The 16,311-nt window shown below is 44.3% G+C and overlaps 1 protein-coding gene across 1 annotated transcript in view; it reads right to left on the minus strand.

The window, feature by feature from the left end:
* The window catches only part of NRK (Nik related kinase), a 427,476-nt gene that overhangs the window by 244,847 nt on the left and 166,318 nt on the right, over nucleotides 1-16,311 (minus strand). Inside the window, exons 5-6 of the mRNA XM_073543628.1 lie at nucleotides 15,030-15,140; nucleotides 9,353-9,443 (exon numbers count right to left, since the gene is read on the minus strand). Coding sequence (XP_073399729.1) covers nucleotides 9,353-9,443; nucleotides 15,030-15,140 — 202 coding nt within the window. The remainder of the gene's footprint in view (nucleotides 1-9,352; nucleotides 9,444-15,029; nucleotides 15,141-16,311) is intronic.

The following is a 16,311-nucleotide window of genomic DNA, read 5'->3' on the forward strand; positions in this document are numbered from 1 at the left end:
ACGTAATATCAAACGGTAGGGGTTTCAAATGAGTCATTCACCAGATCATGCATCCATCAACATACACACAGCAGCAAGTATGACTATACTAGCGTATGGCGAAACGGCCATGCCCGCTTTTTATAGCAGCTGGGACCTTCCGGAAGCCTCCAGACCTCCGAGATGGACCAATGAGAACTGGAGCAGCATCTGAGCACATGACTCCCCGATTTCCAATGGGACACCGTCTCATGAGCATTCTCAGAAGGCAGATGGAAGAACTTAGCCTCTGGAGAGATCTGCTGCAAGGCAATCTCTTCTGCAATCTCCTCTGCAGTAGATAATGAGCAGGAGACTGCAGAATGTGAGGGTCTGGATTCCTGCATATTAACCGCAGAAATCTGACTCCTAACATTACCCCCCCTCCTAGGGCCCCCCCCTCCCTGAGCCTTCCGACCCACCAACCTACGCCCATCAGTGGCATAGGCCTCAGACCTGTCCGTAGGCAAGTCTGGTGTCCCGGTAGGTGACACAGAAACCCGAGACACGCGGAAGGCATCAGGGGTGGCAAGATCGCCAGGTTTAAGAAGAGACACACGGAAGACGATGGGAGCAGGAGTTAAAGTGGAATGCCGCCGTGAGTTGGCAGGCATCGCCACTCTCCGTTTAAAGAGGCTATCCCGAGCACATGTGGCGCATGACCGAATATACTTTTTAATGTCCCGAGCCCTCTGCGGCCACCAATATGACCCAGCCAGGAGTTTCGTGGTCTGCATGTAGCCACAGTGTCCATCCGCATTGGACGCATGTGCCCACGCGAGAAGCTTGGGCCGAAGGTGAGGAGGAACAAAAGTCTCGCCGGGCGGCACAGAATCTGACCATTGCGGGGCGCCGTCATCCTGGGAAGCAACGTATAGACGCTGACAACCGCAAATGGAATCTTGTGCCGGGCGCATCTCAAGAATGGTGCGAGACACCTCCATGGGCTCTGGGGGTAGAACCTCTTGCTCGGGCAGCTCCAGAGGCTCAAAAAAATTGGGAGCCAGAGTAACCTTCCTTTTGGATTGAGCATGCTCCATACCGCGCTCCGAAAAACGGAGGTCGATGCGGGTGGAAATAGCAATCAGCTCTTCCAAACTGGCAGGAATCTCTCTGGTAGAGAGAGCATCTTTAATGTGCTTCGCTAAACCTCTCCAAAACACAGGGATGAGGGCCTTATCAGACCACTCCAGCTCGGAAGCCAGTGTCCGAAAACGGACGGCATACTGACTAACCGAGAGGGAACCCTGAGCTAGAGCAAGAAGCTGAAGAGAGGTATCGTGCGTGACCCGTGGACCGAGGAAGACCTGCTTAATGGCTGTTAACCGCAGAAATCTGACTCCTAACACTCGTATGGTGAAATACTGATATAAAATTGCATATCACAAAGGAGCTGAAAACACGCATGCTGATACTCTGCCCAGAGTGACCCACGAACAACCCAGACCCAATCAGGATGAAGAATTGGAGTCCGAAGAGATCCTGGGGTTTCGGAACCACGCCAGGATGTTAGCTGCGACACAGGGACAGATCAGTGAGGCGTCGGGAGAACACTTGCTGGGATTGCCTCGTGATGATTGGGTGAGGCTTCGGCAAGAAGATAAAGAACTCGCCCAGCTGATGCAGTGGGTGGCTTTGAAATGACTCCCCAGCCGAAGTGAGAAAGACTCTCTGTCTCCAGGAGCGGTGCAGATTCTGAGGCAGTGGGAGAGGCTCCAATTGGAAGATGGTTTGCTGTTTCGGATGGTGCAGCTGGTGCGAGAGTTAGGAGTTACCTGGCAAGTGTTACTCACCGAAAAATTGATTGGCGAAGTGGCCACCGAAGCTCATGAGCGAGGGGCTCACTTTGGCCCAGAGAAGATGTTACAGTGGCTACAGAAGTTGGTCTAACATCCCTGGCTGAAGACTGCAGTAAATGAGGCTTGTCAGCGATGCAGGAACTGTGAACTAGCTAAGCCTCCGGAACAGAGGGCCCCTACGCAGACTATCGTGACTTCTGCTCCCCTAACAGTTTAAATGATCGACTACTTGACCGTAGGTCCAGCTCACCTCGGATACGAACATTGCCTGGTGATGACTGATCATTTTACCAAATTTGCTGTGGTGATTCTGACCCGAGACCAGACTGCCGAGTCAGCAGCACAGGCCATTTGTTGAGAAATCATTAAGGTGTAAAATTGTCTGAAGAGAATTCACTCTGATCAAGGTGCCTGTTTCCAAGGGTGAGTGATGGAAGAATTGCATCATCTGTATCAGATGTATCAGATCTGTCCAGGATGACCCCCTACCATCCACAAGGAAATGGGGCCTGTAAGCGTTTCAACCAGGCACTGATTCAGATGCTGAGAACGTTGGAAGAAGACAAGAAAGTCTGCTGGCCTGAGTATGCAGCCGAATTAGTCTGTGTGTACAACAACCAGGTGCATAGCAAAACTGGATACACGCCATACACCCGGCTGTTTGGCCAAAAAGGGCATGAGATTACTGAGCTGGAATTGGACCCAGAGAAGGACTACCCACGGACGGTGGTGTTCACCTGGGTCCGTGAACATCGATACCTTTTGCAGACTCTACATCAATTGGTACAGACCAGGTTTCGAGAGCTTGAACACCATGAAATGATGCCCCTGCGAGGTACAGCTCTCAAGGACAGAGACTGAGTACTGGTTCGAGACAAACGACCCAACGCAAGTTGGAGTACCGGTGGGAAAAAACTCCGTATCAGGTGAAACCCCGAATCGGATCTGATGGTCCTGTCTATGAGGTTCAACCAGTAGGACAAAAAGGGTCCCCCACTCAAGTAGTTCATCGAAGTATGCTACGTCCTTGCTTGTCCGAGATCCCGACCATCCAGAGAGAGCGACAAATGTTCCTGAGATGCCCCCGTCAGCAGCTTTCGACTGTGAAGAAGAATTCTTCAACTGGAAGGCCCAACACTCATCAATCCAGAAGATGTAAAGAAGCCTGAAACGCCCAAGATGGCTGCTCCATTGAACTTGGACGCTTCCCCGTCCTTGCCGACTCAACCTGACTCATCCACTCTACCTGACTCAACCACTCAACCCGACTTACGACGCACAGAACGAACAACAGCCGGAATACCTCCTAATCGTTATGAACAAGATCAGTTTATATGGCAGCGGATCGTTGAAGAGATGAAGGAATGTCAATATTTTCTGCAAGAATTCTCGTCCATGGAATAGCGAGCTAAAGGAGAGGAGGAGTGTAGGGAGGAATACCGGGCGGTGGGAACCTCTCCTTTGCCGGGTCCAGAACTGTCGGGGCTGTCTCCTGTGTTGTCCGAGGGAAAGAATAAAAGACCGGACAAGTCTCGTGACCTGGAAGCAGGGGTGTGGCAAAGTAGCAGCATGTGTAAGCAGTCTGTTTTTGGCACCAACCAGCTGCAGCACGCAGACAGGCAAGCAGCGCGCTCCATCCCCCAAGTACCGGCACGGCAGCAGGCTGCTTCGGATGGTCCCCACCGTCTGCAGTAGGATCGTTGTGCAGAGAGGTGCCATACGCCCAGTAATTGCCAGCAATAGAGGTGCCGTGCGCCCACTGACTGTGAGTACCACACACATGCAGAGCAGGCAGAGCCAAGTATCGGACAGACTATTGCGGCCTTCCCTGCCACTTGCTTCACGGCCATTCACGTTTGACTCTGGGAGTGCTGTGGCCTTGTTTGTTTCGGCCAAACGTATTCATGGACTAGGGGCTCAGCAGAAGGTACTGGACACCGACCGCTGCCGCCAGAAGACAGACCATTGTGTAAAGGACCTCCCTTTGGACATCGTTTCAGCCGTTGCTGAAGCTGCAACTCCCTGCGGGATCATCTGCCATGGAGGAGCACAAAGGACACGATAAGTTCTTTCTAAAAAGACTGTTTTTATTCTGCACATTTCCCCATTAAACATTTGTCTGCGTGCGAGGAGTTAAGCACCCGTCACACATAGCAATTTCGCTAGCGAGATCGCTGCTGAGTCACAAGTTTTGTGACGCAACAGTGATCTCACCAGCGAGATCGCTGTGTGTGACACCTATCAGCAACCGGCCCCCCTGCCGGTATCGCTGATCGTTGTTGGAAAGCCCTGGACATTTTTTTGATTGCTGGTCTCCCGCTGGCCAGCACACATCACTGCATGTGACAGGCGGGAGACCAGCGATCAGCGCGCTGGTAACTAAGGTAAACGCAGGGTTTCTAAGCAGCGCACTGTGCTTAGAAACCCACTGTGTACCTTAGTTACGAGCGCGCTGATGCAGGGAGCTGGTAACCAAGGTACACATCAGGTTTCTAAGTGATGCGCGCTGCTTAGAAACCCGATGTGTACCTTAGTTACCAGCTCCCTGCATCAGCGTGCTGGTAACTAACGTACACAGCGACCCGCCCGCTCGACGTCGCTGGTGCTGATCAATGGTGAAGCTGCCTGTTTGGCAGCTCACCAGCGATCATGTAGTGACACACCAGCGATCCTGACAAGTTGATATCGTTGTCGGGATCCCTGGTGAGTTGCTATGTGTGACGGGGCCCTGAATCCCTTGCTAAATTAAACTGTTAAAATTGTTAACCCTTGCTCTGCCTTCTGTCTGTCACTGCATCACGCAACCTGCTAACACATGCGGCAACATGCTGTGTGAGGGAAATGTATTGTGAGACACCATACTGTATGGGGGAATGCACTGATAGAAATCATACCATGTGGGAGAATGCATTGATGGAAATCACACTGTATGGGGGAATGCACTGATAGAAAACATGCCGTGTGGGGGAATGCATTGATAGAAATCATACCGTATGGGGGAATGCACTGATAGAAATCATACCGTGGGGGGGAAGATGCACTGATAGAAATCATACCATACAGTATGGGGGGGAATGTACTGATAGAATTCATACTGTGTGGAGGAATGCACTGATAGAACTAAAACCATATGGGGGAAAGCACTGATAGAAATCATACTGTGTGGGGGAATGTACTGATAGAAATTACACTGTGTGGGGGAAGGGGGAAGGTACTGATAGAAATCATACTATGTGGAGGAATGTACTATGTAGTGCAGTGGTAGCACCATATGCAGTGATGAGACAGTGACCCACAAAGTCTCTTTAATCTGTTTCCTCACAGTATTAAAGTCCAATTCACACACACGTGCAAATCATACAGCGTAGCATCAGTGTCCATTTCACAGCACTACATAGCACCTGGCATCCTCTGGATCACAGCTGGAGCCATACCCTCCAGTATGCAGCCGATAAATACGCCAGTCCACCTTCAAGACCAGTTGCCGTAATTGACCGCACCGCTGTGTAAGCTGTGGGTGCCTGTAGTTGCTCTTCTGGGCTCTGTGTTAGGCCGGGATTCCACATGCGAGGAATACGGCCGAATCTCACATATTAATACCTGGCACTGCGTGCGGCTCCATGTATTGCTATGCGGAAGCACGCTCCGTGCCGGGTATTAACATACAAGACTTGGCCATACTCTTCACATGTGTGGTCCTGGCTTTACTCTCACACAGGCCGTGCCCATGCAGGCTGTCTGCTCAACACCAAGCAAACTCCACTCTGATTCTGACACACCTGAGACTCCTCAGACTCACTCAGACCTCTCCTGCAGGGCTTTTAACATAAGAACCTGTGGCCTTCTGCCACATGGAAAACCTGGACCGGAAATGAAACGGACTGCACCACTGATATACTGCAGTCAGTTTCAAAACACCCATTCCAGAGCAGGTTTTCCCTACATCCGACTTGGACACTAACAAATCCAAGAGTAACCTTATTTATTATTGCATTTAACCTGCATTGCAGTCACAGTTATGCCCGTGACTGCCATGCACACCTATGGCCTTCATACACCTCTGTGCATGTCCTGGGGAGAACACACAGCACCCCCTAGCTGTAACAGGGGTCACTGCCTCACAACTGATAGAAATCAAAATGTATGGGGGAATGCACTGATAGAAATCATACCATATGGGGGAATGCACTGATAGAAATCAAACCGTGAGGGGGAATGCACTGATAGAAATTATACCCGTATGGGGGAAAATACTGATAGAAATAAAACAGTGTGGAGGAATGAACTGATAGTACTCATACTGTGTGGGGGAATGCACGGATAGAATCATACTGTGTGGGGGATTTCACGGATAGAAATCATACTGTGTGGGGGAATGCACGGATAGAAATCATACAGTGTGGGTGAATGTACCGTTAGAAATCATACTGTATAAGGGAATGCACTGATAGAAATTATATCATGAGTAGGAATGTACTGATAGAAATCATACCATATGGGTCAATGTACTGACATTATACTGTGTGTGGAGTATTATGGAGACATTATAATTTGTTTGTGGGGGTACTATGCAGGGTAACATTCTTTGTGGGGGAATGTATTGCAGAAGCATCATGCTGTGTCTGGGGCCCATTTTGGGTGCATAATGTTGTGTGCAAGAATGCAGTGTGGTGGTATCATATTTTATGTGTGGGACATCTTTGGAGTACCCATAGCAATGGAGGGACATCATTTTATGTGGGGGCCATGAAAGGGGTAACATACTGTGTTTGAACACAAGGTGGCTTGACTATGGCATTATTTATGGGTGGGTGCACAAAAAGGAGTGGGTGTTGCTTAACATAAAAAAGTGTCCCTCTTCAGTATCTTTAAAATTTGGGATATGCATTACTGCAGTGGGACAGATGTGCATGGATATATAAGAAGTTGTTACAGCTGTTTAATGGCTGTCCTCATTAGCAATCCACATCCAGTCCAATACAGTCCATGCTCTCTGCTGCACCATAACCTGCATCTAAAGGATCGACATTGCTGCAAAAGATTACAATAAGTGTCATGCAAACAATTCTCATTTCCGCTGATTGTGACATTCCAGCACTCATTTTGCAATGTACAAATCTGACTGTGGCCTGGAGATTGTCACCCACTGTTTATAATTAGTGTCCATAGCTAATATCCTTTCTTATTTCTAGATACTTCACTGCTAGTGCAATGATAAGACATCTGTATGTGATAAAACCGTATCATTCAGTGTATTTGTGCAGCATTTCACCCTTTTCTTGCCAAGTCATAACCAGTTCATCTAATAAAGCTGGCAACTTAATTAAAACCATTCACCCTTAACGCCTGTCTTTACTTACACTGCAGTTTGCAGCTTACACAACGTATTGGCTTCTGATTGCATCACGGTTGATTATTATTAATAGTGCCGCGCTGTATGGGACTCTCACTAGCACAGACATAGAGGAAAGAGCCCCATAGGGAACGGCTTGTGTAGTCTATGGAGAGTGGGTTTGAACTCACAAACAATCATTGTGGACGGTATCTGAGCGTACACAACAGGGATCTGGTGCTTGTCTTCTAACACTCAGGGGTTCAAGGGAGACAACAGTTAGACAACTTGGCAGCATTTACAGTTTTCAATATTATTTTGCCCTTGTATTTCATACACAAATTTACAGTAACTTGCATAATGTCCTGGTATCTACCCCGTGGCTATTATATTAATGATCAGTGAAGGACCATAGCACAGTAGAAAGTCTGGATGTTGTGGCTGTATTAACATGAGATGACTATAGGATTCTATTTTGATCGCGGGCTAGATGTACTCAGCTGGATGTATTTGTCAGGAGCTTCTCCCAGCATGTAACTTAACATAGCTATAGACCCTAATTTACCAGACATAAGCCAAAAGTGTGTCCTTGTTGCTATTGCAGTTTTCCTTCTCAGCAATATGACCATCTGGTCAAAAAACAAAGTTCCTTGGGACAGATAAAGGCTATACTTCTATATTGAATATATAACCCACTCTATGTGCACTCTCAGACAGGAGTTCTCTCCAGAGCCACCCGCTCTTATCTCCAGAACTGACCGCTCTTATCTCCAGAACTGCCCGCTCTTATCTCCAAAGTCACCCACTCATGTCTCCACAGTCATGCTCTCCTATCTCCAGATCCACTCACTACTGTCTCCACAGTCATGCTATCCTATCTCCAGATCCACTCGCTACAGTCTCCAGAGCCATGGTCTCCTATCTCCAGATCCACTCGCTCCGTTCTTCAGAGCTTCCAGTCCCTGTCTCCACAGTCATGTTCTCCTATCTTAAGACCTGCTCAGTCCTGTCTCCACAGCCATGCTCTCCTGCCTCCACAGTCATTCTCTCCTGTATCCAGATCCACTCGCTCCTTTCTCCAGAGCTGCCAGTCCCTGTCTCCACAGTCATGTTCTCCTATCTTAAGACCTGCTCAGTCCTGTCTCCACAGCCATGCTCTCCTGCCTCCACAGTCATTCTCTCCTGTATCCAGATCCACTCGCTCCTTTCTCCAGAGCTGCCAGTCCCTGTCTCCACAGTCATGCTCTCCTATCTTAAGACCTGCTCAGTCCTGTCTCCACAGCCATGCTCTCCTGCCTCCACAGTCATTCTCTCCTGTATCCAGATCCACTCGCTCCTTTCTCCAGAGCTGCCAGTCCCTGTCTCCACAGTCATGCTCTCCTATCTTAAGACCTGCTCAGTCCTGTCTCCACAGCCATGCTCTCCTGCCTCCACAGTCATTCTCTCCTGTATCCAGATCCACTCTCCTTTCTCCAGAGCTGCCAGTCCCTGTCTAAACAGTCATGCTCTCCTGTCTCCGCAGCCATGCTCTCCTGTCTCTACTCGCTCTTGTCTCTCGGGCTACTTGCTCCTGTTTCTACAGCCACGCTCTCCTTTCCCAACAGCCATGCTCTGTTGTCTCTAGATGCACTCGCTCTTGTATCAAGAGCTACTTGCTCCTGTCTCCATAGCTGTGCACTTTTCAGGAGTCTATTGAGAGACCTGGGGGGGGTCTCAGGACCCTGATCCTCACTGATCTAGAGTCATTTGAAATGTCTGCCAAATATGAAAAATTAGATTCAAAGTTTAGCTATTCTTTGAATCTTTCCATCTGCTTTTAATAATCAAAACTAGGAAAGAAACTGGGCTGAGAGAAGAAAAGAAATATTTATTCCTATTCCGTCCCTCCTGAGCTAGCGTCTGTATAGTTCTGCTGGGTTTTTACACAGGATATTGAAGGTTGCCATGTCTGTTAACTGATTTTGTGTCATTTCACCTCATTTTTATATCATTTGATCAATTTGCTTTACTAGAATTTTTCCCACACACATGATCTTGTAAAGTCAAAATGTAAATATGCCATATTTTTATGTAAACTGTGACAATGCTGTAATAATGCCAAAATTGCATAAGAAGCTCGACAGTTAAGAAAAGCATAGGTTAATAATAATAATAATAATAATAAATTGATTAGTGAATATGTAAGTATTAGTTTGATTCTCACCTAATTTCACTTCTGCATTTTCAGTCAGGAGAACATTTTGTCCTTTGATGTCCCTATGAATAACGTGGTGAGCATGGAGGTGAGCCAGACCCTGCAATACATATATCTGTCGTGTGAAACTGCAAATACCAGAATTATTGTGAACAGTAGAAGAAATGCATGAAGTGAGATATGACACGGGCATGCTGTAAGAGATTCTAGTGTAACATTTCAGATGGTAGAATCTTTTTATGTTATCCTTTTTTTTTTCAATAAATCCCACTAATTGCAAAACCAATGAGGTTATGGCATATGTATAACTGCTGTGCCCCTTTCAGTATTGTTCCAGACATAGAGATGCATCCCTAATTTTTGCTATTACCAATAGGTGGCGCTGTAGAGTAAAAGTCCTCTTTCTCTCTGAAGAGGCAATTTGCATATAATTTTTGCTATGCGAATACTACAGCTTAACCCAATTTTAGGTCATGCTCACATACTTTTCGGGGCAGCCATACTGTTTGTGGCCTATTTGTACAGTGTCTCTATTGCAAAGTGCAGCACACTGTGCCTTCTATACAATGCAAAAACAAAAGTATATACTTGCTAGGGATACCACCAGTGGAAATTCTGGAAAAAGCAATGTAAAAACATAGCCAAGAATTAAAAGATCCTTTTTTGCCATTTTGCATTTTACACATAAAACTTTTAAATTTTCACACAGCTGTAGCTCTAGTCGTACTTTTCTTAGCTATACAATTGGGTAAGTTCCAGTAACAAAAGTAATCTTGCTAAAATATATGACCTGTGTTGTTTTGAAGATACCAAATATTTACCTATTATTTACTGTGACTCGGTTGGCTGCTACTGTGACACACTACCTTTTAAGGGATCTGCTATCAGATGTAACAGTTAGGCCGGGGTCAGACATGCGAGAAACTCGGACGAGTCTCGCATCTTAATACCCGGTACTGATGCCGGCGCTCAGGACCGGAGCGTGCGGCTACATGTATTGCTATGCAGCCGCACGCTCCACTCCGGAGTGCCGACGGCAATGCCGGGTATTAAGATGTGAGACTTGTCCGAGTTACTCGCATATATGATCCTGGCCTTAGAGATGAGCAAGCATTAAAATGCTTGGATGCATAATGGGAGACAATGGGAAATCCAAACTTTTTTCCGGCAGACCCTACAAGGAGTGCTGAATGGAAGGAGAACAGCATGGGGAAGACTCCTTAAAGCATCTCTGACTCCCAGATGGCTGCTGAGAACAATGGTGTCACACTTTTACTCCACTTTTAGTAAAACATTCAAAAATGAAGAGAAATTGGAGTATACTGGAAAAAAGTTAAGAAACATACAAGGCAAAATTTAAAACTCTTGCAGCTGGGTTTCCTCTCTTCTGCTCACCAGGCCCCAGCAGCAGGATTCTGCCGGTTCAGTAACTAAACGTGCATCCTTGGACGCACGGTCAGTTAAGATCTATATTGCAATGCGGGAAGGCTTCCAGCACAGCAACAGTTTAAAGCCGCCAGACAATCACAGGCCGACAGCTGACGTCAGCACGCAATACACCAGCGTGTGATGTCACTGCCATACGCCGTTGCATCCACACCTCAGATGAATCAGGGAGAGAACATCGATGGACCTTGGCCAGGTAAGAATAAACTTTTTTTCTTTTCACTTTTTTCGTACAGCCGAACTATGGGTTTTGAATGGAGAAACATGGGGGGCAGTATGCAGAGATATGGTGGCAGTATGGAGAGACATGAGGGCGGTATGGAGAGACATGAGGGCGGTATGGAGAGTCATGGGGGCATGGTTTAGAGAGGCATGGGGTCAGTATTGAGAGACATGGGGCAGCGTTGATAGACATGGGGTCAGCATGGAGAGACATGGGGCAGCATGAAGAGACAAGGGGGATGCATGGAGATCCAAGGGGGAGCATGAGGAGACATGGGGCAGCATGGGGAGACATGGGGGCAAGATAGGGAGACATGGGGGTAGGATGGAGTCACATAGGGCATAATGCGAGAACATATGGGCTAGGAATGAGACACATGGGGTTCAGAATGGAGTACATGTGGAAGCAGGGTGTGGGACATTATTACTGGAGGGGCTAATTAAATGATATTATTACAACTGTGATGTATTTTATTTTTGAGGATACTGTTTTCAGTGTGGAAGCGGAGAGTTCCTGTTACTGTGCAGGTCGGCACTTGCTTTTTTTCTTCATCTGGTGTAGGGTAGAATTTGGGGAAAAATTGGGGAATGTGCTCTAGATAACTGTTATTATCTGCAGAGATGAGTTGTGGCTGGAAGAAATGATGGCGGTCTCTGCTAGATGAAGATGAAGGACTTCAACCAGAGATGTCACCGGTGAGTCAATATGTTACCTGTACACTGACACTATACACGTATATTATATAAAGAGGTCCTGTGTATAATGTCACTGGTGAACCCTGTATTACCTGTACACTGACAGTACATACAGAGCTCCTGTGTATAATGTCATTGATGTTCACTGTATTATCTGTACTCTGGCACTATATGCAGAGATCCTGTGTATAATGTCACTGGTGATCACTGTATATTACCTGTACACTGACACTTTATACAGAGCTTCTGTATATAATGTCACTGGTGATCACTGTATTACGTGCACACTGACACTATACACTTTGTACAATGTACAAAGCTCCTGTGTATAATGGCACTTATGGTAAAATTATGTGTTTTTTTATTAATGAACAGTATTGTAGTGTTCAGTCACTATGTGATGGTAATATGTGATCTGGTCATGGTGTGGCAATATTTGTCCCTTGTATGTGGTATTATTGCTCACTATGTGGTGGTAATATGTGGTCTGGTCATCGTGTGACAGTATTTGTCCCTTGTATTTAGTATTATTCTGTCACTATGTGGTGGTAATATGTTGTCCTGTCATGGTGTAGCACTATTTGTCCCTTATATGTGGTATTATTCAGTCACTATGAAGTGGTAATATGTGGTCTGGTCATGGTATGATGGTATTTGTTCCATGTATGTGGTAGTATTCGGTCACTCTGGTGGTAATATGTGGTCTGGCCATGGTTGACGATATTTGTCTCTTGAATATGTTATTACTGTTCATTTAAAAAAAGTCACAGATTCCCTTAAAAAACATAAATAGAAATATACTGCAAAAGAGTATTGGATATTTTAACAAATGTTTAATAAGGTAGAGTGGTGTATGATCCAGCCAAAAGAGTCTACCTTGTCGTAGTGGCAGCTTAAAATATCTTTTGGCCAAAACAAAAGCTTATGGCTATGTATGTGATATGTTGTTAGATGGGAACTGATACTGTGTGATTAGTGAGGACGTGGTACAGAAGTGAGGCTTTTCCAAGAGTGGGTGGTGGTAGTGTGGAAGGTTCGAAGAGGAGCTGGGGTGGAGACTGGGCAGAGTCTCAAGGGGTTTCCGAAAAATTTTACCAGTATGGGGCCATGAAATTCCTAGTGGCAGCCCTGCCTGCACCTATAATAGTTACCCCCATTAGAAAATTAATTCCAAAATGACTCTATAATCCTTTTTGAATGTTCAGCATTTTAGGAGTCCAGTTATGCTTTGCCAGGTGTTATGAGTCCAAGCTGCAAACTCTATTTCCACCTGGGGTTGCACCCTGAAATTTAACTTAGGAGTGGTCTGAGTTCCTGAAGATGGTGATTAGTGATATGTGCAACATAATTTATAAGGCCGGTTTGCAAATAAAAACATTAAGAGCAGTGTAATTATTACATTGCTTGCATGGCTTTTTTCACACTGAATCACCATGGAAAATTTGAGACCAGACAATGCTTTCAAGGAGATTTTGGCATACACCTACACCAGGCAACATGGCAATATATGCTGCCCAGGAGAAGGAGTTGAGTAAAACTCATGTTTTAGCTGCCATCAGCAGACAACAGAGTTCCTCTCATTGAAAAAAGCTTGGTTTGAACACTCCATCCAGGGATGACATTTGCGCCTCCCTCTCTAACATCAGCACCGCTTGCCAAGTCATAGCGGCTGTGTGTGAACATGGAGGCCGGTAAGATGGTAACACTTTTGGAACAAAGTGACAAACTATTTTTGTTTCTGAAATGTATTATTGTGTAAAAACAATTTAATAAAACATTGTTTTATTAGTAAAACATGAAAAATACACATTTCTGGCATTCTCACAATTGTACAGACAAACAAAATAATGCTAATAGGTTGTTTTCTATGAACAAAAATACAAAATTGCATTTTCTTTTTCATTCCCTCCTGATGGAAACAATAATAATAATAATAATAATAAAAACAATAATAATAATAATAATAATAATAATAATAAAGTTATGGCTTTTGTCAATGCAGTAGAGCAAAAAAAATAGAAAAAAATAGGTTTGTAAAAGGATTTAAGCAAGGAGGATAATGAAACACTAACTAGGCAAATGCTCAAGCCTGGTTAAGAAGGCAACAGCCACTATGGGAGCTGCAATAGTGGCCATGCGGATATACTGGTTTAGCTCTGGTTTGACAGAACATACCGTAATATTTTCTTACTTTTGTAAATAATCTTTCATATTGTTTTATTGTGTAATTATGATGATAAGGAGAAAAGCTATATTGGATTGAAAATGAATATATTTGCAATGTAATATAAAGATTTCAGCTTAATTTGAGCACATGTTTTATATATAATTAATACTATGCTGTATATTATGCATAATTGATGAGAATTTTATGATTTTATGTTAAAATGCTTATTAGGAATAATTTCCTGATTTCTATAAATATTTGAATTTGAGTTCTTTGGTGAGATGGCTCCATGTTGATTGCAAATGCTTACAAAGCTGTTCTGTAAACTTTTATTATTTTTACAATATCTGGTAAATTATCTACCAAATACTCAATGTTCTATGTAATTCTACAGAGGATGCAAAACACATCTTGAAAGGAGAGTTTTTTTCCAACACCCTGTTGTTTTCTGTTCTGCCCTTGACGTGTCTGGGGATATCACTGTAAGGGAAATAGGGGGCTACATACAGTCACGGCCAAAAGTGTTGGCACCCTTCAAATTGTTCGAGAAAATGAAGTTTTTTTTTCCCAGAAAAAGACATGTCATAGACATGTTTATTTCCTATGTGTGTATTGGAACAACACAATAAAAACAGAGAAAAAAATCGCAAATTGGACATTTATACTATATCTTCTGGTGTCTTCTGATGACTCCAACTGCCAAAAGCCAATTTAGGCAAAGGTGCCTTTAGAAGAAGTTTTTACAACCTATCCACTATATACAGTAAATGTTAGATTGTTGGAAGTCTGACAGATAGGACCCCACACATTGCTAAATTCCCGAGTATCTTTTGAATTCCAGCTATACTAACATGGAGGGGAGCATTATGAAGGTTGCCGCAGTTGAGTTTCGGCCATGTTACCCCATTCAAGCTTTATGGGAACAGCCAAGGAAAACGCGCTGCTCTAACAGCTGAAACTTGGCAGAAAACCCCTTTCACTGTAAACAAATGAAGTGGATTACAGATCTGAAAGTATTTTAAAATAATAAATGATATACGATAGCACATACGAAATTAGTTTTATTACTGCTACTAAACATGATGATTTTTTTCTGCTTTTTTGTTACTTGATCAATAATCTATTGAGCAATTAAAAAAAAACATGAAAACATACCCGCAGAACCTCTCTGCATATGTATGAAATCCAATCTTCTTTGAAGCAGTTGCCTTTTGTCTTCTTCACCAAGTCTGTAACTGATCCTGCTCCACAGTATTCCATTACCAGCTGTAATATAGGGAACATATTTATCCAGCATCAGTTATGGAGAGACATGCTTGTTTTATTGGCATCAGATTTTCCAGGAAAAATGTTACCTGTCAATCAAATATGCAAATATATATATATATATATATATATATATATATATACATTCATACATACACATACATATATATCACTCACAAGCGGAAACAGCAATTATGTATAGACTTTTTACAGTCTATGACATAAATTCCAAATAACACTCTAATTTAAAAGGGTATTCCCCTCTCCAAGATCCTATCCTAATACAGAGCCTTGCAAAAGTATTCGGCCCCCTGGAACTTTTCAACCTTTTCCCACATATCATGCTTCAAACATAAAGATACCAAATGTAAATTTTTGGTGAAGAATAAACAACAAGTGGGACACAATTGTGAAGTTGAACGACACTTATTGGTTATTTAAAATTTTTGTGGAAATTCAAAAACTGAAAAGTGGGGCATGCAATATTATTCGGCCCTTTTACTTTCAGTGCAGCAAACTCACCCCAGAAGTTCATTGTGGATCTCTGAATGATCCAATGTTGTCCTAAATGACTAATGATGATAAATATAATCCACCTGTGTGTAATCAAGTCTCTGTATAAATGCACCTGCTCTGTGATAGTCTCAGGGTTCTGTTTGATGCACAAAGAGCATCATGAAGACCAAGGAACACAACAGGAAGGTCCGTGATACTGTTGTGGAGAAGTTTAAAGCTGGATTTGGATACAAAATGATTTCCAAAGCTTTAAACATCCCAAGGAGCACTGTGTAAGCGATCATATTGAAATGCAAGGAGTATTATACCACTGCAATTCTACCAAGACCCGGCCTCCCTCTAAACTTTCATCTCAAACAAGGAAAAGACTGATCAGAGATGCAGCCAAGAGGCCCATGATCACTCTGGATGAACTGCAGAGATCTACAGCTGAGGTAGGACAGTCTGTCCATAGGACAACAATCAGTCGTACACTGCACAAATCTGGCCTTTATGGAAGAGTGGCAAGACGAAAGCCATTTCTCAAAGATAACCATAAAAAGTGTTGTTTAAAGTTTGCAACAAGCCACCTGGGAGACACCAAACGTGGAAGAAGGTGCTCTGATCAGATGAAACCAAAATTGAACTTTTTGGCAACAATGCCAAGTGATATGTT

Source organism: Dendrobates tinctorius, unplaced genomic scaffold (assembly GCF_039654945.1).
Source record: "Dendrobates tinctorius isolate UK_male_01 unplaced genomic scaffold, ASM3965494v1 ptg000133l, whole genome shotgun sequence".
Lineage (NCBI taxonomy): Eukaryota > Metazoa > Chordata > Amphibia > Anura > Dendrobatidae > Dendrobates > Dendrobates tinctorius.